This window comes from Corvus cornix, chromosome 1 (genome assembly GCF_000738735.6).
Source record: "Corvus cornix cornix isolate S_Up_H32 chromosome 1, ASM73873v5, whole genome shotgun sequence".
In the NCBI taxonomy this organism is placed as follows: domain Eukaryota; kingdom Metazoa; phylum Chordata; class Aves; order Passeriformes; family Corvidae; genus Corvus; species Corvus cornix.
The window spans coordinates 93,562,697-93,585,598 of record NC_046332.1 but is presented as its reverse complement, the minus strand read 5'-3'; the positions used below and the strand labels follow the sequence as shown (position 1 = coordinate 93,585,598).

The window sequence follows — 22,902 nt, the reverse complement described above, 5'->3', positions numbered from 1 at the left end:
TACAGAAATGTTCCAGTTTCTTCTGTGTCATGGTAGATGTTGTACTCATCCGTGTCTGGAGATCTCTGGGGGTCTGTCCATACTGGGCGGCCCAGTGCTGCCAGAAGCAGCTGCTGACTCAAACCATGTGGTGGCAGCAGGTGCTCCATGTGGTCTGCTTTTCTCTGCCTCCCAGCCCAAAGTGGTGCAACCCCATAGGTGAAGTATTTCTGACAAAATGTGCACTTCATGGAGCTGAACCCCAAACCTTTCCCCTAGTATTCCCCTCTAGTACGTTTAATCCATAAACTCCTAGATAACCTCCTGGATTTATGCTCCAGCAGAAATGCCAGGTGATATGCCCATCCTAGTCTGACTCTGTGTGCCACAGCAGGGTTCTTGAGGTTCTTCCTTGTAATTTATATCTTTGGGGGTGGTTGGAGCACTAAGATCATACATTTTTTATTTGGGGTCAGTGATTACTTTAGTGCACTACATCCATTAAAATCAGCTGAAAGAATCACAAATTCCCTACATTTACATCCAGTTTTCCACATTTGCCAGCATTATATTTAAAAACTTTTCTGTTTCTTTCTTGTGTGCCTGGGGGGATGACTTTTCCTGGCTTAGCACTTTCAATCAGCTCAAAAGTTGCTCATTTTCCTTATAAATTATTTTATTCCCTGGTGAGTTGCTTTCTGTTCCGCTTGCTGGTCTCACTGAGTAGGAGTGCACTGAGGTCCTTGCTGTCACGTCCTTTCCCCATCTGTTCTTAGAGGGACTGTTCCAGACTAAGCGCTCTTACAAAAAATCCCAGCTCCAGCTTGTCTGTCATGGTCAGATCACCCTTCCCTCAGGAAATGAACTTGTCCTTTCACCAATGACCTTTTCAAAATGTCAGGAAATTAACCTCCTTTCCTTTTGTCCACTGTTAAAAGAAATGATGGTCTACAAGGCTGGTTTTCGTGTGGGGAATACTGAATCATCACATTCCATGTACCAGAAGCAATTGCAAAATGGCTGTCTGTAATGAAACATGGAGAAATGGGCTCAATGGCTGGGAAGCTCTGTAGAAACTTGGATTCATTCTCCCCTTTATTGCAAATCAACAGTTTTCTCCTATCTTTGTATCTCCACCCTGCTAGGTGGATTTCTCAGCAATTCATGATTTCTGTATTTTAAAACCTTGGTACTGTCATTTATTGCATCTTTGTTTGTATAGCACACCAAACATTTGGTTGCTCTCAAAATTAGCACACCCTCCCCTGTCAATTTTGTTTCCACACTGTAAATTTAACAGTAAATTAAAAGGAAGAAAGTATTGCATCATACCTCTTTCATCTGAGTGATCATAAAAGAACTGAAAATTAAAGTTCAAGCTGCAAAACATGAACATTAAGTACAAATTTAAAAGTCTGATCAGGATCTTCTTACGTCCACTAGTACTTAATTGCAAAATGGAGTTATTAAATTCAGTCACAACCTTGGCAGCATTTTCTTTCATGCATGTCACTGGACAAGTGACAATGTATATATAACATGGCAAATATTTTCTAGGGAGATTTCCTCTAGGCTTTCTAATTTCCAACCTTTGCTCCTCTCTGTAAATAGTTTTTTCACAGTATCTGGGCTGGCCACAAGAGTTTTGCGGACCTCTTCCAGTCAGCTGAAGTTGCAGGAAGAGCAAAGCAGGGACTGCCTATCTAGGTATATATCCCACATCCTGACACTGGGAGCTTTGTAATTCGACTGAACAGTTGTGGAAGTTTTGTATGAAAAACAACAAAAGGACTTCTTGTTAGTCTTCAAGATATTCCATCAGCCCACTTTTTCCTTTTCTTTTTATGCGCTCTCTCAGAGGTGCTGGCTGTGGCATTCCACACACACTTCAGTGAACCTCTTAGCACTGGCCTGTAACTCCTGTGGTGGGTGGTATGGGGTAATAGTGCCATGCTCTGGATTAGGGAAGAGGTCCAGCTCACCCTAGTGAAATGGGAAGGGCGCTGTGAGCCAGAGCGTGTTCAAGAGGAAGTACTTCATGAGTTTTCTAAAATATGACAAGGATGATATGTTTCCCTAGGCTTGTTTTTTTTGGTTTTTGGGTTTTTTTTAAGACCTGGAAATTTTAAGTCAGGCACAATTTTACAGCTTTGGAGAATTTTCTAGGATTTCTGACCCTCCAGGAGCACAGGCATAGTACCATGTGTGGCATGTGTCACACAGGGGTATTTGTGACTAATAATTGAATCATGCGTTATTTGACTGAACCTTTCAAACTTATTGTCTTTGCTTAAATCTCCTCAGTGACCTTTGCCAAAGAGAGAATGTTCTTAGGTCACTTGCTAATGAAAAGGGGACATACTTGTTCAACAAAAGACCTAAGATAAAGGAAGCAGAGTTAAAGCTGACAAGTCTGAGTTAACAAAGGTTAGCAAAGTTAATTCAGTTAACAAGCCAAGGTACTAATTGGCTGAATAATTACACAAGTATTGTCATGGTATTAAGTATTTCCCTAGCTCTGACTCTAGCCTTGTGTTAAACTAGTCCCATAAGGATCTATTCTCTTGTCTTTATTGCAAATAATATTAAATAACCCATATTCCTCAACAAACAAATGACCAGATAATTATCAGGAAAGCATGGGGAAGGGGTGCTGATGCCCAGCCCTCTTACTTGTTTTCCATTCCTTGTTTATTTCTTCCTCCACACCAGATAGGAAAATGGGACTGCAAGTGGGAGAGTGGTATCTGATGTAGGAATTAGAGAGGTAACCATGTTCCATGGAATATCACCTTTGAACTGTACAGCTCTGCATGGTCCCCGTGGAAAGCCAGGCACAGATTTGACAATTCTGAACATAACCAGCCTTTTATCAGAAACCGCAATGAAAAGTTTTACACGTGTTCTGCCTCCAGACAGCCGCCCACTAAAGTGGTGTAGAGGGGCACTAACGAGATGGTTTGCTTATCTCAGGAGGATGAGTGGGCTTTGGAATTTGATTTATTTTGGCTTTCGGGTACTCCAAAAATGAAGTGGCATTTTCAGTGCACAGAATCCATGTATTCCTTCCTTTGCAGAAGCAACTGAAACGTTCATTTTCAGAAATTAAATGCAACTGGAGCCAACTCAAATCTCTACAAATGAATTTGAATAGTTTTTCTGTATTCTTTGCAAATGTATGGGACATGTTTCCATCCTTTTTGAACCCTTTTAAAGGTTCCTTTCTAGCTTTGGGTGCATGAGGAAAAACAAACTACCTTAAGCATTTAATGAGGTTTTAAGGCTTTATAGTAAAATTGAAATATTTTTGATTGATATTTGCATAGGAATTTATACTGCTCTACCAAAAGAACCCAAACAAACAAAATGATCACAGACTCCATTTTTTTAATGAAGGAAATTTCTATTTCCCTAAAAAGGCAATTTCATGGGGCATGCTCATATGTATTCTGTCAATTCCTATATACTTAAATTTTGAGCCATAGTAGGTAAGAAAAGTGGAGAAAATGTGACATAAGAAAGAACTTCTTTTTCCTGATCTTGGGACTCATACTGAAAAATTCTGGTTCAGATTTAAGTCATTATTCTAGTGCTTTTAATCAGCATCTTTCCACTTGAGTCAGGCAACTTGGAAAATATGTCTACTGTGATCTGCACCTCCACAGAGTAACTTTTAGAGATTCACTGTGTTCTGAGAAAACTAAAAACTAGTGCTGTGGAGGTAGATGCATCTGTAGTAGCTAGCTGTGCCTGGCATAAGGAAATGAGCAGCTGCTTGTTCAGATGCATATGCCTCCTACCAATGTGAGTTCTTTTATGTTTTAGATGTATTCACGTAATCTTTGTTCCTTCTCAGTTTGTTAATCTGAAAAGACATTGGCCTCCTAGCACCTAATAACCCACATGAGCAGATTTGGTTTAAAAGTAGGGATGCTATATAAAGTCAGGTTTGGTTGTAAGCAGAGGGAATTCTCTTTCACACTGGCAGCTCAAACACTTAAATTCGTGGCATCCTTTGGCAGTGCTCCTAAACCATCAGTCTTGTCAAATCAATCACAACAGTAGAGCAAAAGAGCCATATGTACGAGATCCATCCTGGTGGCTTGTCCCAAGGAACTCCATGTAATTCAGCCTTCATATTGGCTCATTCCTAGTCTTCTTCCAAAAAAAAAGACTTGCACTGAGTTCTGTACTTGGTTTGGCTGTGTCAGCTTCTCAATATGGACTGATATCATACAATAAGATTTAAAATACAAAACCTACCCCAAGTGTTTTGACAACCATTTTACGTGAAAGCAGTGTGGAAAATTGATGTGTTGTTAAAGCTACAAGTAAGCTGTGTTTCAGTCATAGTGTTGTTTTGGGGTATGTGGTATGAAGACAGCTACAGCACAGATAAATTTTTATTTTAGATAGTTGTTGACTATGAAGTTTTTAAAGTATATCACAAATGAGACTATGAGACTAAAATACATTTGCCTAATATCAGTAAGGCATTGCTCAGCATCTCTGCTACAACTTCCCGGTCCAAAGAAATTAGGATGTCTTCAGGTTCATTTTTTCAAGTACCCACACTGCCCTCTTTCCACCTCAATGGCATTAAATGAAGTTGTATTCTTGAACAGGAATTGCATTCATCTTCTAGCTCTTTCTTTGAAGGCATGGGCAAGACTGTAAGTATTTTATACTAAAACAAGGTAGTATTTTTTTATCAGCTTTTTTGTATAAATATGTATGTGTTTGTTCATGGTTTGCTTTAGTTCTTCTTTTGTGAGATACTGATGCTGTTGCAGCCTGGTCTGTGAAGAAAATCTAATTGCATTTTAAAAACAACTTTCATTAGATTTGACTTTTAATTTGAATGTTTTGATAAATGGTGCTTTGCCCCATTTAAAGCATATTTCTCCAGAAAAGATTGCAGCAATTTAGTATTAATGTCGTTAGTGCAGTGAGTACATGTAAAACATATGTGCCTTCAGTGACGCTACGTCTGGAATGATATTCAAATACTTCAGTTCACAGATCTCAGACATACTGTCACAATCCATTACTTAAACCACCATTGTGTCGTTTCAAATTTGTTTTTTCCCCTTTTGAGCCTTGGGATGCTGGCAGCCAACAGGGATTATTTTTAAACAATGGTTGAAGTGGCCTGAAGAGCCGAACCAGCACTGGAAGGGAGAATGACTGGGGAGCCCTGTGTGCAACTCTTCAACCTGTGAGGATCCATGCATGTCCAATCATTTTCAGGCTCCATTGCTGAATAGAAATATCATCACTAAAGGGGCAGAAATTCCTGCCGTTAAATATCAGACTCCACTTGTAATAAATACAGCCAATAAACAAATTTCACAGTTAAGCATATTTTACTTGTTTGGAGCATCATACGTTGTATTGTAGGAGAATCACTCTTGAGAAACCTCCTTCCAAAGAAAACATTTGTTTTGTAGAGTGGCCATAAATACTGAAGTAGTGAATATTGATTTGAATGCTAATACCGATGTGTTAATTTTGTGACCACATGTGCAATGTAGTCACTGCTGCTGGAGTTTCTCTGTGTGGTGTTTCCAGATGATTTTTGTCAAAGAGCCTGGCCTACTGGGAAGGAAAGCAATTCTGTGTTTATTTTTTGTTGGAGAGATTGACTCCATTGCAGCAGTGATAACTTATCCAGCTTCATGCATCAAAACTGTTCCTATGTAAATGCTGTTTTCTTGTTTTTATCAGGGCCAGCCAGGACTTCTTGGATCACAGGGATTCACTGGACCACCAGGATTGATGGGGATCCCAGGAGTGCAAGGTCCCAAAGGCCACAAAGGTGAAAGAGGATACCCGGGAATAACTGGACCCAAAGGAGAAGTGGTAACTTTTGAATATCAAATGCTTTAGCTAATAAGCAAAATGCTGGGCAGAACATCATTTTAATTGTGCTGTTTCACTCTAGGGACAAAGAGGAGTCACTGGATTCCCCGGGGCAGATGGCATTCCTGTAAGTAACAGGTTACTTCATCTTTAAGAAATCACCAACTGCAAATATTGCAGGCTAGCTTAAAGCCTTTGTAATTTAATTAAAATGTCTGGCTTAAATTCTACATCAGCCACGTACACACTCTTCAGCTAAGGCCATTTGCTGAAGTGAGTGGAACTACAGATACACAACAAAAGAGCAGAATCTGTGCTCCATCTCATTCCCTCAGGTAATTAAGGTCCATTTGCTTTGTCCTACGGAGAAATCCCCTTGTAAAAGGGGCAGAAAAGGATAGACATTTCCTGTGTCTCTGGAGGTTACCCAGCTAAGTATGTTCTTTTGTAGGAAAGACCTGTGACATAAGTGCTTCACAACTCTTAAGCTTGTGAACGAAGGACACGAGTGGGTCATTCCTATTTTTTTCTGATTTGGAAAGTGTGTATAAAGACCAGTGATTTTAAGAATACTAACTATGGTTAATTTGCTTTATAGAGCATATGGCATGCTTGAGATTGTCTTTAAAAACTTCTTGAGCACTAAACAGTGTAAAACTTTGAACAAATTGACCAGGTCCATGAAACTGAAACACTCAAAAGAGGAAAACCGGGTAAAGTTCACAGCACAGTATTTTCCCAGCCTACATTTCTTTACATCTTGTGTCATAAAATAACAAAGAAATCTGAGTCACTGGAATCCCTGGACAGAGTTCCCAGGCTTGGGTTTCCTTTGTAGTGCTCCCTGACACCAGGGCCCTGCTTTGCAGCCCACGCATCCACATCCACTCTGCTTTTACCCTCTTTTGTTTCTAGAAGAGCTTCCTATCAAGTTTCAGGGATTTCTCTCTCACAATCTTCCTTGTCTCCCTCTTTCTCACTCTTAAAGGAAAAAAAGAAAACCATATTTGCCATTTCTATTAACACTCCTGAGCCAAGGATCTTGTTAATCTCACTGCATCATGCTGAGTTTCTTTCTAAGCACTGTAACATCGTGGGAAGCAGAGTAAATTGCTCCCCTGTGAAGCCTGGTGTTGCTATAGCTGGACTGCTTCTCTTACCTGGGCATGTATTCTTTTTCAGCCCTGCCACCCTGGCCTCTGCACATTGCCTTGTGAGGGATAAGTACCTTCAGACAGTACTTGAACTTGCATTTTCATTGTGTCCTCTCTTCAAGCTCCCCTGCCCTTCAAGCACCCTTACATTTCCCAACCAGTTTTTTCAGGCCAAGTCTTAACACTGACCATGGGAAGGCAGGTTGATAGATACCTGAACAAACCACAATGGCACGGTGCTAGGATGTGGGGCTGGGAGCCAAGAGAGAAGGGTGACAAGACTGAATCTCTTCTGGGATGAGGAGTGCCAGTATTTGGTGAAGCTGAGTAAGGACATGGACATTCTTCTGTTTTTTCTAAGCAATGGAGCAAAAGCAAAGAGAAAACTCTTGCTATAGATAAAGAAGGGACAAATGTTTTATGTTAGTTTCTGGGTTTTGTAACTGAGCCTGCTGGAAGGAAGAGCTGCTCAAGGGAAGATTTGCTTCTCATCAGCCTCAGTGCAAACCAGAAGCAACAGCAATTAAGGTGATCTGGGAACAGCAGTGAAAATCCAGTTTGAGACAAGAGTAGCTTTTCAGAGGCTGTGTGTCAAGGTCTTGGAGTGCCCCCAGCTCCCTAACTTTGAGCCCTGCTGTTTTCTTCCATATTCACAGCCTCATCATGACACTCAATCTAGCTCCAACAGCATCTTTGACTTTTTTCCTGGCTTGGAAGCTGTTCAAAGTCAGTGAGGAGCCGTTCTTGCCACTCTTCCAGTGTGAAGAACTGAAATGCTTAACAATCCCAGTTCTTGGTGGATCCCTCACAGCAGCCTCATCTGGCTTAGTTCTCTGCATAACAGAGCCTGCATTGAACATAGCTTTCTTACCCTTTCTGAAAGGTCCTTCACTACTCATTTTTTCATGCTGTCTGGGGCATCTGGTTCAAGCTGCAGCTATATTAAAAAAAGGCACTGTCTGTTTCTGTCTTTGAAAATCCTAGTTTCCCATGGATCCAAGCCTTGGGCTTAATGTGAGAATGTCTAAATACTTCGTGACTAGAGGAAAAGGAAAACTAGAAACAGATGGATAGATAAACACTTATTTTTTTCCTCAACAGGGTCATCCAGGGCAGCCAGGACCAAGGGGGAAACCAGGTCATGATGGCTGTAATGGGACAACAGGTGACCCTGGTGACTCAGGAACTCCCGGACGCTCTGGTTTCCCTGGTAGCATTGTAAGTAGCTGGCAGTGAGTACGTGAAGCTAAGAACATTGCTGGAGTGAGTTTCGTTCACATGTGGGTTGGAAGTTAATGGGACATATCTTAATGAAGGGAATGTGGGGCTTTTTGGCCCAGCAGAGCATTTGTGCAGACTCAGCATGGACACACTGCACTGTGTTTAGTCATTGAATTGCAGCCAGGGCCAGAAGGTCTGCTCAGAGCTATACCTCTCATACAGGTCTTGGCAGAGAGATTACTGTAGGAAAACCTGTACAGCTTTAATCAACAGCAATAAAACAATATTAAACTCACAGCTGCTGATGAAAGTAACCTTTCCTTTCTTGCCCCATGGCCAAAGTATTGGCTTTTCATGATGAGATACACAGGATCATGCTGAGGTGAGCGGTGGGGCTCCTGGATTTACCAGGGGACAGGTCAGCCCTGGGAAGTGCAGCATCAGTTCTAGCTAGGACATGGTTCCCCATAATACCACTCCCAGGTAATGGGGTGTTTCTCCCACAGATTGAGAAATTCATTCTTTTATGTACTGTGAGGGTTTACATCTTTTTTCTAAACCATAAATTTCCAAAGCTAGGCATAGTCTCTGCCTCTAAACTGCAGTATGTTTATGTATATTTATGAAAACACCAACAAATATTTTTCATTTCACTCTTAGCTGTTTACAAGTTAACATATATTATATGAAACTTAGGGTGTGTTTTGGTTTTTCTGGTCACCTCCAGGGAGTCCAAGGGCCCAAGGGCCAGAAGGGGGAGCCGTACATATTAGCACCGGAGATCTTCAGCCGATACAGGGTACGTCTGTAACTCCCAGCAGTTATTCTTGCCCAGTACAGTTTTTCACACACATGATGGAGAGCACATTTTTCTTATACCCTGATGGGCACATCCCAAGAGGCCCACTTTGATTTTGTGTAGGCTTTGAAAGGCAGATTCTGCTTTCTCTGGTTGCAGCAAAGTTTATCTGATATCCAAGGGAAAAAAATCTCCATTCAGTTATTTCCAGGGAAAGTCAGCCTGTAGGTGGATTGCAAAGGCACTGTAGATGATGTAGGTCAAGTATTCCCCTCTTTATTCAATGACTACCTTTGTATCATGCATGGCAAAATCCTTCCTTTGCCATAGTTTTGTCCATTTAGTGATTCTGGTTACTATTAGCACCTTTTCTGTAAAATCTTCATGCAAGTGTTTGACTGACTTAGGGTAAAATATCCTTCAATATTTTATTTATTTATTTATTTAGTGAACCTCAAGTATTCCAGTGGGTGCTTTTACTGTGTCTAATCCTTAAAACTTACTTTGTAATCACTTGCAGCTTTTTCTCATATACATATATAATCTTGCATAATTTGAAGGTATGAGAAGGAGATAAGATTACATATGCAGAGTATAAATTGTGGCTGATATAAAAGCTACAGCTGAGCTATACTCAGCACAGAAGGGATCTGCTGACATTGTTTATGTGTGTTTTGTGCCAGTAGTATGTGCCAAAATAGGTATTTCTCTTGACATATTTTAAGTTGCCTGTATTTTTTAATGGAATTCTCTTTTCCTTTTAGAAAATCTTCAGATCTGCACTTGTTAGCAATCAGGAATGATTAAGGAATGATTAAGGAATGATTAAGTAATGTTTAAGAAATGCTCAACTACATTTTGGCCAAGGATGGATAGTGACACCTGTATTCATTTCAGAAAGTATTTGGTTCCACAAATTATTCTGTTAACTAAACTCAAATTAACTAGGTAGTTAAGATGCTGCTCAAAGTGATTGAAGGTGTTTGGACTGAATAACACATTATTTATGTGTGTTGAAACGTCTTTGGGCTAGAACATTTTTGGATCTAATTTCCAAAAACATTTCAGCATGTACTGGAGTTAAAATATGTGGTCACTGAAAACAGTATGTTCCAAATGCTTTTAGTGACTCAGAAGAGAATCAAAATGACTCAGTAATTCCCATGCAACTCACAAAATGAGCTTGGGCATTTCAGCTAAGGTTATAGTCCTAATTAAGCCACTGGTTAGATAGGATTTCTCAACAAAAAAATTCAGTGTGGTCTGTTGTATCATTCAGCCTTGTAGTTTGGGTCCCTAACTTCACTAGCCAACTTTGTACTCTGCTACTCTATTGCATGCAACTACACCATATATAGAAAGCATGAGATCTGTGTGGCCCAAATTCAGTTATCTCAGCATCTCTTTGGAATGCGTCTGTATGGAAGGGTTCGAGTAGCATCATATGCTATAATTAGTTGTTTGAATGAGAAAAAAATTAATGAGTGATAAAAATATTTTATTCAATTTTGTATATAGAAGTTATTGCATTTTTTACTTCTTGTTGTTTGTTGTTTGTTTTTTTTTTTAGGGAGATCCTGGGGATTCAGGGTTCATTGGTTTTCCAGTAAGTAGTGTTACAGTGGATGTGATGAAATGTCAACAGTAACTAATATCAGAACAACATTAATTGATAGTTGGTGGGCTTTTTTATTTAAAGGGACCTCCAGGTACACTGGGTATTCAAGGACCTGTTGGTCCAAGAGGACAGCAAGGAAGACCAGTAAGTACATTTAAATTATGTTCTCTAGAAAATTAACCAAACAGAAGAATTATGTTCCATTATGTTGGATTGTAACCTAGGGTTACAAGAAGGTGTCAATGCACATAAAACCTTTTAAAAAGCACTGTGAGACACTGAGGGATGAATGTTGCAGAAAGAGGTATAGGTTTTTTTGCCCTGTGCTGTCAAAGGCTTTTGATTTAGGTTGTATTTTTTTAACCTCCTTGGAACATCTCCCTACATCGGAAATATCATGATTTGAATATGTTATCTTTTCTGCTCATAAAGGATATGTATGTTAGCTCTCCACACTTCCCACAGGAGATTGAATAGTATTTAGAATGCAATCTTATTCTTGAACTACTTTTCAGTAATTTTTTTCCAAAATCATCATTTACAGCATTGATGTTGACAACTGTTGCAGTATAGTTCTTTGAGAATATTGTGTTCTCTCCAGATACCATTTTACATATTTCTTATTTCCATGGTTAATAGTTTTGCTGGTGAGAAGCAGATATTCAAATTCAATATATTTCATTTTCTTAAAGCTTTTTTTATTTTCCTGTAATGCAACTTTGTAGCATTTTCTTTTCTTCGTTTTGTCAGAATTCACTTTGGACCTGCTTTGCATTCCTGATCTGAGGGGGAGAAATTAATTCAGGGCTTTTCACATACAGCCCCCATAGCTGTTTTCAGGGACATCCCCACCCACTCCCTACCCCCCAAAAAAAGTCAAACTAAACAAAAAAAGCCCTAAATCCATAGCATGCTAAGCTATTCAAAGTTAATTTTCTGCACTGGCCTGTTTCATCACCTGGAGCATACTTCACCTTTTCTTCCTCCACTGGTTCTCCTGAAGGGAAAACAGTCCTTTATTTACTCTTGCTTTAGAGCAAACCCACAGAAGTTCACGAGCTTCACACAGGAGCCCAGGCTGCAATGACTCATATTCCCAGAGCTCTTTCTTGGATGTTAGGAGTGCTATGAACCATACGTTTTCTGAGCCCCACAATTACATCCCTCTGGTTACCATATCAGCAACATCTCTTGAGCAAAATACATCCAACTTTATTTACTGCCTCTGAAGCTGTGACTCACCTGTGAGAGAGACCTGGGAGCATTTCACAGGTCTGAGAGGCCTGTGGTAGTTCAACCCCCTTACACACCAATACAGTACCAAGACTGCAGCCCAGTGAAGCACATAAAGATGTGCTTAACTTCAGGTATGAGCTTAAAATGTTACTTAGTCAGAATCCAAAACACAAGTTCTTATTAGTTGAAAAATGGGTTTTCACTAGATCTAGGCTGGGTAACTGCCATTATGTTCAGAAGGATTATGATGTGATTTAGGAAGGTATTTTTCAGAACAGTCAATACAGCTAATATAGTAAGAATAGCACATGAGATGCTGAGGAATACATTGCCTACTAAGTATAAACTTAGGTTTCAGACAGAAAGGAACTAACCTCCTGCATGCATTGGTTAGAAAGCAACGAGTAACTTGCTCTCCCCTATTGTGCTTCCTCAGGGACCACCAGGACCCCCAGGGCCCCAAGGACCACAAGTAAGTCTTTGTGTCAGAGTTGTTAATGTTGATTTTGCGTTGCTGAGGTTTATCCAAAACCTACTTGAAGGCGGTAAAAGAAAGAACCATGGGCTGCACGAAAGACTGTGTAGCACAAGACTTTCTGTGTTGGCTGCATACCATGGGAAGTTAATCTTACACTGGGATCGCCTACCCTGAAAAGATTAAACCAGTTCTAGAGCCAGATTTAATTTGCTACTGTAGTCACAGTAGCTTCCCATGAACAGAGAATCCTTGCAGTCTTCACAATATTCAATTTTGTCTCCATGGAAAAAACATACGAGCTCATTGTTCCAGCCCATTTAGGTGTTTTTATTTAGCATTCAAGGCTATTAAAAACATTGTAAAGGAAATGCTTAATCTTTTCATGACATTACTCAATGGATGACTCAAAAAAGCACTGGTAGCATGAGATTTTAAATAGTGTTGTCTTTCTAAAAGTTTAGGTCTATAAAAATACTTCTAAGTCTATAAAAATACTTCAAGGTAAACCTAGACTATTATTTGATTGCTGTTCTTCCGTGGTGTCCTACAGACTTGTAAGCCTGAAAAGGCCTTTAAGCATGTTTAAATTTGAATTTTTAATTAGATTAGAGTTGTACACTTGGTAGATATTGACCTATTGTTTTTGCAGGGCAGCAGGGGCCTTGGCTTCTATGGAGAAAAAGGTGAACAGGTAACGGAAAACTAATTAATATCACTACTAAAGGGCAGGTTGATGTTATCTGTTATTTATAAATGATCCTATTTTAAATACTTTCTTCATTTGCAACTGCATTATATAATTATAAGAGAAAAATGAAGTATAGGTCTGAAAGTAATTATAATCTCTATGAGGAACATCATAGCTGAACTAACCCCTTTGTCTGGGTCTCTCTGTGCTCTCATTTACACTGAAACAGAGGTAACACTTCTGAAATCTATAAAGCCAAGCCACTTTATATAATGCAATGATCTTTGCTGTTATTCTAGAAACACACAGAGCAAGAGCAAGTATTGCTATATGTTAACCCAGCACAAAATTAATTTATCTTGCCATCAACTAATTTGGTATAGTTGTTATATGGTTTAGGACCATACTCCCAGCAGGCACAAATCTGTGCTGCTCCTTTCATTGCAGTGTCCTAGACCCTGTGCTGATCAACTGCTTGACCAGCTATTATAGTTGTTAGTAAATGTACCTTCATATTTTTCCTGCAGGGCTCCCCAGGTCCTCCAGGTCCACCTGGGCTTCCTACAAGAGAACTGACGGGTGTCCCCCCTGACAAACACAAGGTAACTAAGAGGGTATTTTTCTAAAGTAAACAAGAAACAAAGAGCTCTGCAGTACCAAAACTAAAATATTGTACAAACATGTTTTAACATATAGAACTTAGGAGACTTCAATATATCAAAAGAGAAATCTGCTGCTTTCACAAACTTCAATCATAAAGTATTTATGGAAACTATAGTGGCTAAAGTAATTCAGAAAGTATTTCTCAGGTTTAAAGGTGCCTTTGGCAAACTTGTTCTTTTTGTTTAAGCATGCAACTACTGGCCATCACTCACATCTCATTTTACAAACAGAAATGCCTGCTGAGAAACCATTACTGTGTTTGTTTTTATAGCTTATCTATGTGATGCAGATATTTATATACTTAGAGTTAAGCCTTATTCATAAGTATTGGTGAAATCCCCAACAGCGAGATGCAGTTTGTTCTCATCTGCTGCTTCTTGCTGGGAGCAGAGGCAGTCATACCCTGTATGTGTATATTCTGTATCAGACACCAACCTCCAGACCAGTAATTTTTCATCCCATATCTGAAGTTAGAAAGTTTATGTGGCTCGTACAATTTCTGCAATAAGATGAGTAAATTGCTACGATACTGGAAGATCTAAAAACACCTTTAATGCTCTGCAGTCTGCATTAAGTAATACATACATTAAGTAATATATCCCATACATGCTGGGATTTCCATGACTAAGCAGAGACACCCACATGTGAGCTACTTACCTGGAGAGCTGTTATATTCAATGGAGATGTCATCAAGATAGTGAGTGGACTTTAGGCTATGATTCGTCTTACCCTAACAGGACCTCTTGATCAAATAATTCATAGATAATCAGTAGGTAAAAATGGAAGAATGTGCATTTATTCATAGGCATTACTTAGGCACTCACCACCCAGACATCTCATGAACAAGCCTGGAAAGAGCTGGGCATTCACATTCCTAGAGACCTTTTCAGAAAAATTATCAAATATTTTTCTAAAAACCAACTTCAAAAACTTCTTATGAAAGCATGCATCTCATATGAGAAGTGTATGAATAAAGAACAGCACAAGAGTAATGTTTTTTCTCTTGATCAGTCATTTTGTGTTGTATAAAAGTTACTGAAATGTAAATGGGAATGCCAAACCTATCTGAATACTTTCTCTTTATTGTTAGGGTGAAAGAGGAGACCCTGGGCCAAGAGGAGAAGCTGGAATTCCAGTAAGTCATGTGGAGAAGAACAAAGACAAATAATAATATTGGAGTTAATACTTGTGCACTGTTCACTGATGTGATGGAATATAGATAGAGAGCAGTATAGATGTGTTCTAAGCAGAGACACCAGTTCTAATGCTTCAGAAAAACTGAACTTGATGTGTAATAACTCCACAGCACAATCAGTTGTTCTCTTACTGTTTTACTGAAATAAGATCTTCCCTCACACATTTTTAATTTTAGTTTTAACTATTAATAAATCTCTTTACTTATTCTTATGATCTATGTTTTAAAATTTCACTATATTTCATTAAATAAGAATATATGAAATATTTTTTCTCATTTTTAGTCTACTCTCCAGCACATACAGACATTTTGTCTCATGGTTTTTTAGATCTGTTGAGTAACTGGGCAGTAATCCCATATGTTGCTGTATTGTGTAAAGCTGTCAACCCAGCTTGACTGAACATGGTTTAGTTATAATTCACAGACAACCTCTAGACTGACTGAATAGCTTTGCCATTGAGTGGTTCCTTTTGACTTCCCAGAGGGCTTTAAAACACAGTCTTTACCAAGCAGGGGTGTCTCACTGAGCATTTTGCAGAGCTTTATTTTCTCAGATGGTCTGGTTAGCAACTCCACAAGGTTATGGGAGAAGGTCACAGTGTGAGCCCTGATGCCCTCCATGTGTGGTTGCTAGCCAGTTCTTCAGCTGCTGGTCATATTTTACACATGTAGGATTGTTTTTTACTCATTAGGAAAACTGTAGATTATATGCTGATGTAGCAAAAGGGGATATGTGTTTCTCCCCCCCTTTTTTTTGTACAGTAGGGTGGATAGCAGCATGCCTATGTTTGCCAAATAACTCTCTGAAGCTACAGTTTGGGCATAAACTGAGTTGCTTAATTGGTTGTATAGCTGACTGATTACTTTGGCTCTTCTTCAGAGCTGCAGACACAGATGAAATAAAGGAGATGGTAGGAGGGAGACACTGTCTTCTCTATATTGGCCTGCTCCTGCTATTGTAGTGAAGCAAGCATGTTACACTTAATTTTAAGGACAGCAGTTCTTTCACATGCAGCTATTACTAGATTATCCTCGTGTTACAGTGATGCTTTCTTCCTGTTTAGCTTCCATAACACAGTGTTGCAATTTTTTTGCACATAATGAAGAAATATGTTGAACTGACATGCAGTCTTTCCTAGGGTGTACTTCTCTTTGCTCCTGAAAAAGGTGAAGAAGGGGTGATGGGCTACCCGGGACAAAGGGTGAGTCACTTATTAAAGGTAGAATTCACTCAGCTGAATGTGTGGATCTGAGCTGAGAATTTGCCTTCTGGAACAGAACACAGATGAACAAACTATAGAAATTATAGTTCTTCAGATCAGTAGGTTTGGCCAGCTCAGAACTGCCTGAAGCAGGAAAGCAAAAAGGCCATTTTGAAATGGTGGTGGGAGGAGGCCCCCACGGGACTCACAGGTGTGTCTGTGGACTCACAGGTATGCCAAAGAATGACAAGCTATGCCTCTGCCATCACTGGGAAGCCTTGTGCATCTCTCACCTGAAGCTGTGCTCACTGACCACAGCTGCTGTCCTGGTCCTCAGCACAGACTGTGCTTCACTGTTTCCATTTGAGATGTCTGCAGAACACGGTTAACAAACATGAGTCTGACTCCACTTACTTGCGACCCCTCAAACAAAAGTTAATCTAAATGTTTCCTCCTAGCATCTATGACTGCTTGTTTTGGAGCAGTGTTTCTGAAGTGCTTAAATAGAGTGAGAACAGTACCGATAATACATTTTTTTAAAAAATCTCTGTCATCTTTAAAATCTTTATGGTCAATCTAAAATGTATTGATTAAGAGAGAAAAAATCAAATACTGGATTAGATTTTGGACCTGTTCCATTTGCACCATACAAAAATCTAATTGAAAACCTATCTGAAGGGTGACTGTTAGAGTTTAAAGCTGGTAGATTTATTTATTTCAGAGTTTCAAGCTGTTAGATTTATTTTATCTAAGAAATAATAATAGTTGTTTGCCGTGGGGATGTTAGAATGGCATTTTATATCGTTCATTTTATTGTACCTCCATAGGGACTGCCTGGCATCAATGGTTTTCCAGGACTCAGTGGAGAAAGAGTGAGTATTTCATATGAGACTGTTGCTTCTAACACATACGTAGACAATCTGTCTGAAAAGTAAACTGTAGAGAACAAATTCTGCCTGCAATTACGCTAGCTGTAGTCTAACAAATATCATCTGGGTTCATCCATCATTGTAATTTTGGGTCAGTTATTTTTCTCATCAGTGAGAAAAAAATAATTACCCTATAATTAAAGTCTGGTTTTGCTTAAACTGTGAGCATCTTCTGAGAGCACTGCAGGGGGGTGTCACTTTCATTGTTCCCATTACTGTGATTATGATTTCTGTAATTTTCTTCCTACAAGCAGAAACTTTTTTGAATTTGTGCAGATGTGGTTGAGATGTATGGTTATCTTGGATATCACAAAGGGAGAAGAGATGGAAACTGATAAATATACCAGTTAAATCTCTGTCCCCATGGAAACACAACCAAATATTTAAAATAGCATTTTGTCAGACAGAGACTTACTGTTTGGTCTCAGAAAAAGGCTTCTTCAGTCAGCTTTAGAAATCACTTCCATGAGGTAAATAGCTGTGGGATGCATGATTTTTCCATGCTTTGCCATCTTTAGTTGTTTAAAGATTTGTCCTGCCACAAAGGCATAACAATAATAACATGAAACACATGGGATGTGAAAGTACATGAAATCCGAAAAATAACCTTTGCACAGCTATTCAGTCCTGGTGGTGTGGAAGGGAATTGCTGCTAGTAATACATACATGGAGAGGCTGATGCAAAACCCATTAAAACCCACTGGTTGACCTTAACATGGGTTCATGCTCCAGTCAGATGTGAACAGTGGCTGCCCCTTTTTGAGCATGAATCTTTGCAATAATTTTAGCAGAAGGTTTGGATGGACTGTCATTGTATAATGTGTGTGCGAGATGAGACACTTTACTCTGTGTGTTATTCACAAAAACCTCCTTTTTGGGTCTTTTGGAGTGATTTTATTCTTAAGAAAGAAAAAAGGATGGTTAAGTCCTGCTACCACACAGATGAAGTTGCAGTTAAGTAGGAAGCTGCTGGCTTTGCTTTTAGACCACCAGCTCCACCTAGCGTAAAGAGATTTTACACCTGATAATGGAGAGGCTTCTTTTCTGATGGTGTGATGTACAGATGCCATTATGGAAACGTCTCTGAAACACGTGGTCAGGTTTGCAGAATCTTGTTAAGAGCTGTGGTACTTGTAGTGCTTCAAAACTGCTTCAAAAGTGACTTACAGAGCTGGTTATTAACATTCAAGTTCTGGGTAAGAATTGTACCCACTGTGAAACTTGAGAGATGCTGAGATTTTAAAAAGCTGACTGATAATCTAATTATAAGTATGAATTATACAAAACTACTGGTTTCAGCAAAATTGTGTTAATTGACATCAGTTGTGGATCTGGCCACTGTTTTCTACTAAAAGCACACCTTTTTAACATCGGTCTCTTTCCAGACTACATGCAGACATTTTCTGTAGAGAACAAAAGTTGTCGAAGAGCTGAGTAAAGCACACAGAAGAGATGATCTCCTCTGGGTCAGCATCTCTGAAACCTGCACTTTTCTCATGCCAGCAGCTGAAATTCACTCCCGGGTGATAGGATGTGTTACTGTGCATGTTTTAGTCCACATGCTATGGATCTCAAACCTTTTAAAAGAATGGAGTGGGTAGGATCTTAAATATTATAACAGTTTCTAGGGTAGGGATGGAAAATTTTCTCAGGGATATGGCATGCCCAGGGGTGGGAGAGTAGAGGGAAGGCACCTTTAGGGCTGCTCCTGAGTTCTTCTCAGCTGTGGAACCCTTCTTCAGCCAAACAGTCTCCAGCCACCTGGAAAAGAGCAGAACAGACCTGTGCACTTCAGTGCTATTTCACTGCTCCCTGTTTTCCATTCCAGTGAAAATATGTCCACTTGTAATGATTCTGATTAGTTTAATTTTCTTGCAACAGGCTGGTGTGTTTTAGCTGCCTGGCTCATGTGTCTCAGGGTCAACTGGCATGGAGGGGATCCCCTTTCTCCTCCTCCACCCTGCAGCATCCATGGAATGGTGTGAGTGTAGGTGTTCCTTCCATCTGCACCACTGCCAGGGGTGACAGAGCCAGCAGCACAGCAGGTCCCTCTGGCCTTTGGCAAGAGTTAGGCTTGCTCCAAGAGGTGGGACATCAAACCACAAGGAACCTTATTGGTGTTACAGGAATTGCTACAGACCAAATAATTTTAGTCTCTCTCTGATAAAGGAAAAGTCAATCATTTTTATGTGTATTACAGGGTATTCCAGGATTTGATGGTCCACCTGGTGGCTATGGTTCCAGAGGAAGCAAGGTATTTCACTTTAGTTTCATTTGCTAGAAGCAATAAGCCAGATATCATTTTGCTTTCATTCCTTTCTGTCATCATGTGGTAGCAATTGTGTCTGTTGTCATTGTAGGACTGGTTATGTGGTTCGTTAACTTGAAATCTTTGAGGTTTCTTAAGTGTCATGTCAGTGCCTTTTGGAGTTTGGGGGTTTGTGTTTCATGGGCATACCTTTCCATTTTAAAACAAATTCTCTATAATAATGTGCTTGGGTGTGATACTTCAACTTCTGTTGACAGGGAGAGCCTGGCGAGATGGGTCCTCCAGGGCCAGATTCCTATTTTCCTTCCCGCATCCCAAGGAAAGGTACATATTCTTTGCTTAGATTGTTTATCTTAGCTGTTTCACTACCCTCTGCGTAGACCAAAAGCATGACATTCTGAGAATTCAACTCCTAAAAAAAAATGTGTTTGCTAAAGTGTTCCAGAAGCTGTAATTGCCTTCCAAGAGAGTGCCCTAATCACCTTTTTGCAGGCAGGTGGTTTCTTTGTCTCTGCTGCTGAAGCTGGATTGCTATACAAAAGGCTTCCATGCATGCCTGTATCCACAGAGAAGAAGCAAGCAAAAAAGCATGTGACTTTGTTGTCCAGCAAAAGGAAGAATGGGAGTCTGTCTTCTGTGTCCTGCTTCAGACTTTGGATAAAGTGCAGTAGTGGCAGCACAGCAGAGAACATTCTTATCATCTAATAGAAAGACAGAAAGAATAAAAGAAAGAAAAAAAGAAAAAGAAAAAGAAAAAGAAAGAAAGAAAGAAAGAAAGACAGACATGAAAAAAGCCTTGAGGAATAGAAAAGTATTTTTTTTCCTTTTTTAAATTGACAAATTTCTGTTGTGATCTTTTCACTACGCTTGTAGCACCCGGTGTCAGCTGCTCTGCAGAGCTGTGGTGGCTCTGGCTGGCTAGACTAGAAACACGTAAAAGGTGTGCCAGTTTGCCAAGGCCAAAACTATTCAAGGGAAAGTGCCAGCAAACAGCAAGAGTGATCACATGCCCTGGCCTTTGTCCTCATACCATAGAGTTTACTGGTCTTGTTGAAAGCCAGAGAGACTAGCAATGAATGGTTCCCTTCCTCCCAGAGAAAGGGGGCAAGAGACCCAAAACATGGCTCAAATCACCCCAAATACTCTGAGAACCTTTTAGAAGCAGGGGGGAGTGTGTAGAGAGAGAAAGAAGCAGGTAGGGGGCTGAACACACCACATGTCCTCTACTATCACTGATCTTTGACAAGAACACGATACTTTCTGCAGGCAATAGCTAGGCCCAGGCAGATGCTTTTGGTAGTGGGAAGCAAAGGAAGCTCACATATCACACATCTGTTACAGCAGAAACTTCCTGTAGGAAAAAGAGGGGCTCTCCTCAGAGAGCTGCTGTTCTGTGCTTCCCAGGAGCAATGTAGCTATAGGTGCATATTAGTAATAGATACTAATACCATCCTTCTTCCCGGACTTGGTGGCTCCACGCCGTTCCTGTCGGTCCATTTCTAAAGCTATGTTTTAGAAACTATCATAAACTTTATTAGTCCAAAGCACTTGAAGATTCTAGTATTTGCTTTTTAACAAACAGCAGCATCACACTAACACATTTTGTGGAATTGGGGATGTCTTTCAGGTGCAAGAGGTGATCCAGGCTTCCCAGGTGTTTCTGGACTCCCAGGAGACCGAGGAGAGGAGGGAGATCGTGGGTCACCTGGTCTTCCTGGATTTTCTGATGGTAATACCCCAGCAACATATCTTCTAACAGCTTAACTTTATAGGGAGTTCTGACTGATACAGGGTCATGGTGGGAATAATCTTTATGCTGGTCATGCAATACACAGTGCAGAATAGTAAATAACTGAGGGAGCAAAAAACAAGAGGAGCATTTTCCTTTGGACCAATGGGACTCTTGCAAAACTACTGAAATAGAGATGATGACAGAGCCTTTTTTCAGTAACTGCTATTGATTTGCTCAAGTGAAAAGTGCAGTTACCATTTTTGCTCTATGCTAAATATGTCCATTTTTCTTTGCATATTAGATGCAGTTGTATAAACTTTCTCTTCTGTTACATCACAGCTCTTTGGGCAGCACTGTTAAGAAATTGTTTTGAACTTCTTCCCTGATTCTGTTTCAGCGGATGGGGATAAGCCAGGCTTACCTGGAGAAATGGGACCAAAAGGTGAAAAGGGTGAAATAGGAGCTCCTGCTTATTACACGGGTCCACCTGGGTTTCCGGGTAAGGACGGCTCACCAGGACTTCGTGGTCCACCTGGTCCCGTTGGAGCCCCTGGTAAGTGCAAAAAGAGAGATGATAAGGACTCACAGGAACACCTTTGATTATTTTAAAGACATCTGTTGGCAGGGCAAAGTGAGACAGTGACAGAAAAATGAAATGAAATGAAATGAAATGAAATTAAATTAAATTAAATTAAATTAAATTAAATGAGAGGTGGGGAGGACACGCAGAGAAGTCTTGTACACTCATCAATGAAGAAAATGTTTGCGTGATTTTTAGACAGTCCTGGCAACATTTGAAAGGATGGAGAAAAGGATGTGTAGGAGGTGATCCAGAGCAGGCTGTTTGTGCTAATGCAAAGTAGGTTGGGCTGAGTGAGAGGAGGAATCCAGTGTTAGAGAGAGCAAAGAATGACAAGGATTGTCCGCCACAGCAGACTGAGTTACTGGTAATGGGTGTGAGAAACTGTAAGATGGGGAGGGGAAAAGAGAATGGAGTACATCACAGCAGGCTGGGTTAGGCAGTAAGTGACATTAGGGGAAACGGGAAAATGCATTGCAGCTCAAAGAAATAGGAATGAAAGAGCAAAAGAGTAAATCTACGGTAGATGAATTTATATTTTTGCTTAATTAAACTTCTAGGTCGTCTCTTTGGATTTAAAGGACGGGAGGGAACACCAGGCAGATTTGGTATACAAGGTTTCCCTGGGCCAAGAGGACAAAAAGGACCTAAAGGTAGGTTAAAACAGATAACTCAATAAATGATCTGCTGTTATGCATTATGTAAAGTCCCAGTGTGTTCAGTCTGGGTTTATTGAACTATGACATGCATGAGGACTGATGAATTTGATCTGGGGCTAATATGACAAAGAAACACTGTGTTGGATTCTTGTCAGAAAAAAAAAAAGGAGTAGTTTTCTCAAGTATTTGAGACACTACTCAAGTATTCTCAAGTCTGTATGTAAGATGGATACAGCTGCACATCCATGTGTTGTTGATAGAGCTTTCTTTCTTCTCTTTCCAATCTTTTCCTTAGGTGAAGAAGGGGATTGCACTAGATGCCTTTTGGGTGAGGAACTCAGAAGGGGCTCTACTGGCCCCCGCGGCCCTCCTGGCTTTCCAGGAACCCCTGGCCAGCCTGGAAGGAAAGGAGAACCTGGTGATCAAGGACCACATGGTCTTCCTGGCTACCCTGGTGCAAAAGTGAGATAGTTGTTTCTTTATTGCTTAGTTTTATATGCCTACTATGAAAAAAAAAACCAAAACCCCAAGCTATTCTCCATGGAAAAATGATGAAAAGTATTCTTTCTCTGTTGTTCTTTTTCTTTCTTTTTCTTTCTTTCTTTCTTTCTTTCTTTCTTTCTTTCTTTCTCTCTCTC

General features: G+C 40.0%; 1 protein-coding gene across 1 annotated transcript in view; it reads left to right on the top strand.

Moving 5' to 3' along the window:
- COL4A2 (collagen type IV alpha 2 chain) overlaps positions 1 to 22,902 on the top strand; it is a 146,292-nt gene that overhangs the window by 88,542 nt on the left and 34,848 nt on the right. Inside the window, exons 5-22 of the mRNA XM_039550049.1 lie at positions 5,707 to 5,841; positions 5,924 to 5,968; positions 8,097 to 8,213; positions 8,944 to 9,015; positions 10,586 to 10,621; positions 10,715 to 10,777; positions 12,306 to 12,341; positions 12,997 to 13,038; positions 13,563 to 13,637; positions 14,789 to 14,833; positions 16,033 to 16,095; positions 16,923 to 16,967; positions 19,225 to 19,278; positions 19,551 to 19,617; positions 20,921 to 21,022; positions 21,423 to 21,578; positions 22,166 to 22,258; positions 22,560 to 22,726. Of these exons, the coding sequence (XP_039405983.1) occupies positions 5,707 to 5,841; positions 5,924 to 5,968; positions 8,097 to 8,213; positions 8,944 to 9,015; positions 10,586 to 10,621; positions 10,715 to 10,777; positions 12,306 to 12,341; positions 12,997 to 13,038; positions 13,563 to 13,637; positions 14,789 to 14,833; positions 16,033 to 16,095; positions 16,923 to 16,967; positions 19,225 to 19,278; positions 19,551 to 19,617; positions 20,921 to 21,022; positions 21,423 to 21,578; positions 22,166 to 22,258; positions 22,560 to 22,726 (1,413 nt within the window). The remainder of the gene's footprint in view (positions 1 to 5,706; positions 5,842 to 5,923; positions 5,969 to 8,096; positions 8,214 to 8,943; positions 9,016 to 10,585; positions 10,622 to 10,714; positions 10,778 to 12,305; positions 12,342 to 12,996; positions 13,039 to 13,562; positions 13,638 to 14,788; positions 14,834 to 16,032; positions 16,096 to 16,922; positions 16,968 to 19,224; positions 19,279 to 19,550; positions 19,618 to 20,920; positions 21,023 to 21,422; positions 21,579 to 22,165; positions 22,259 to 22,559; positions 22,727 to 22,902) is intronic.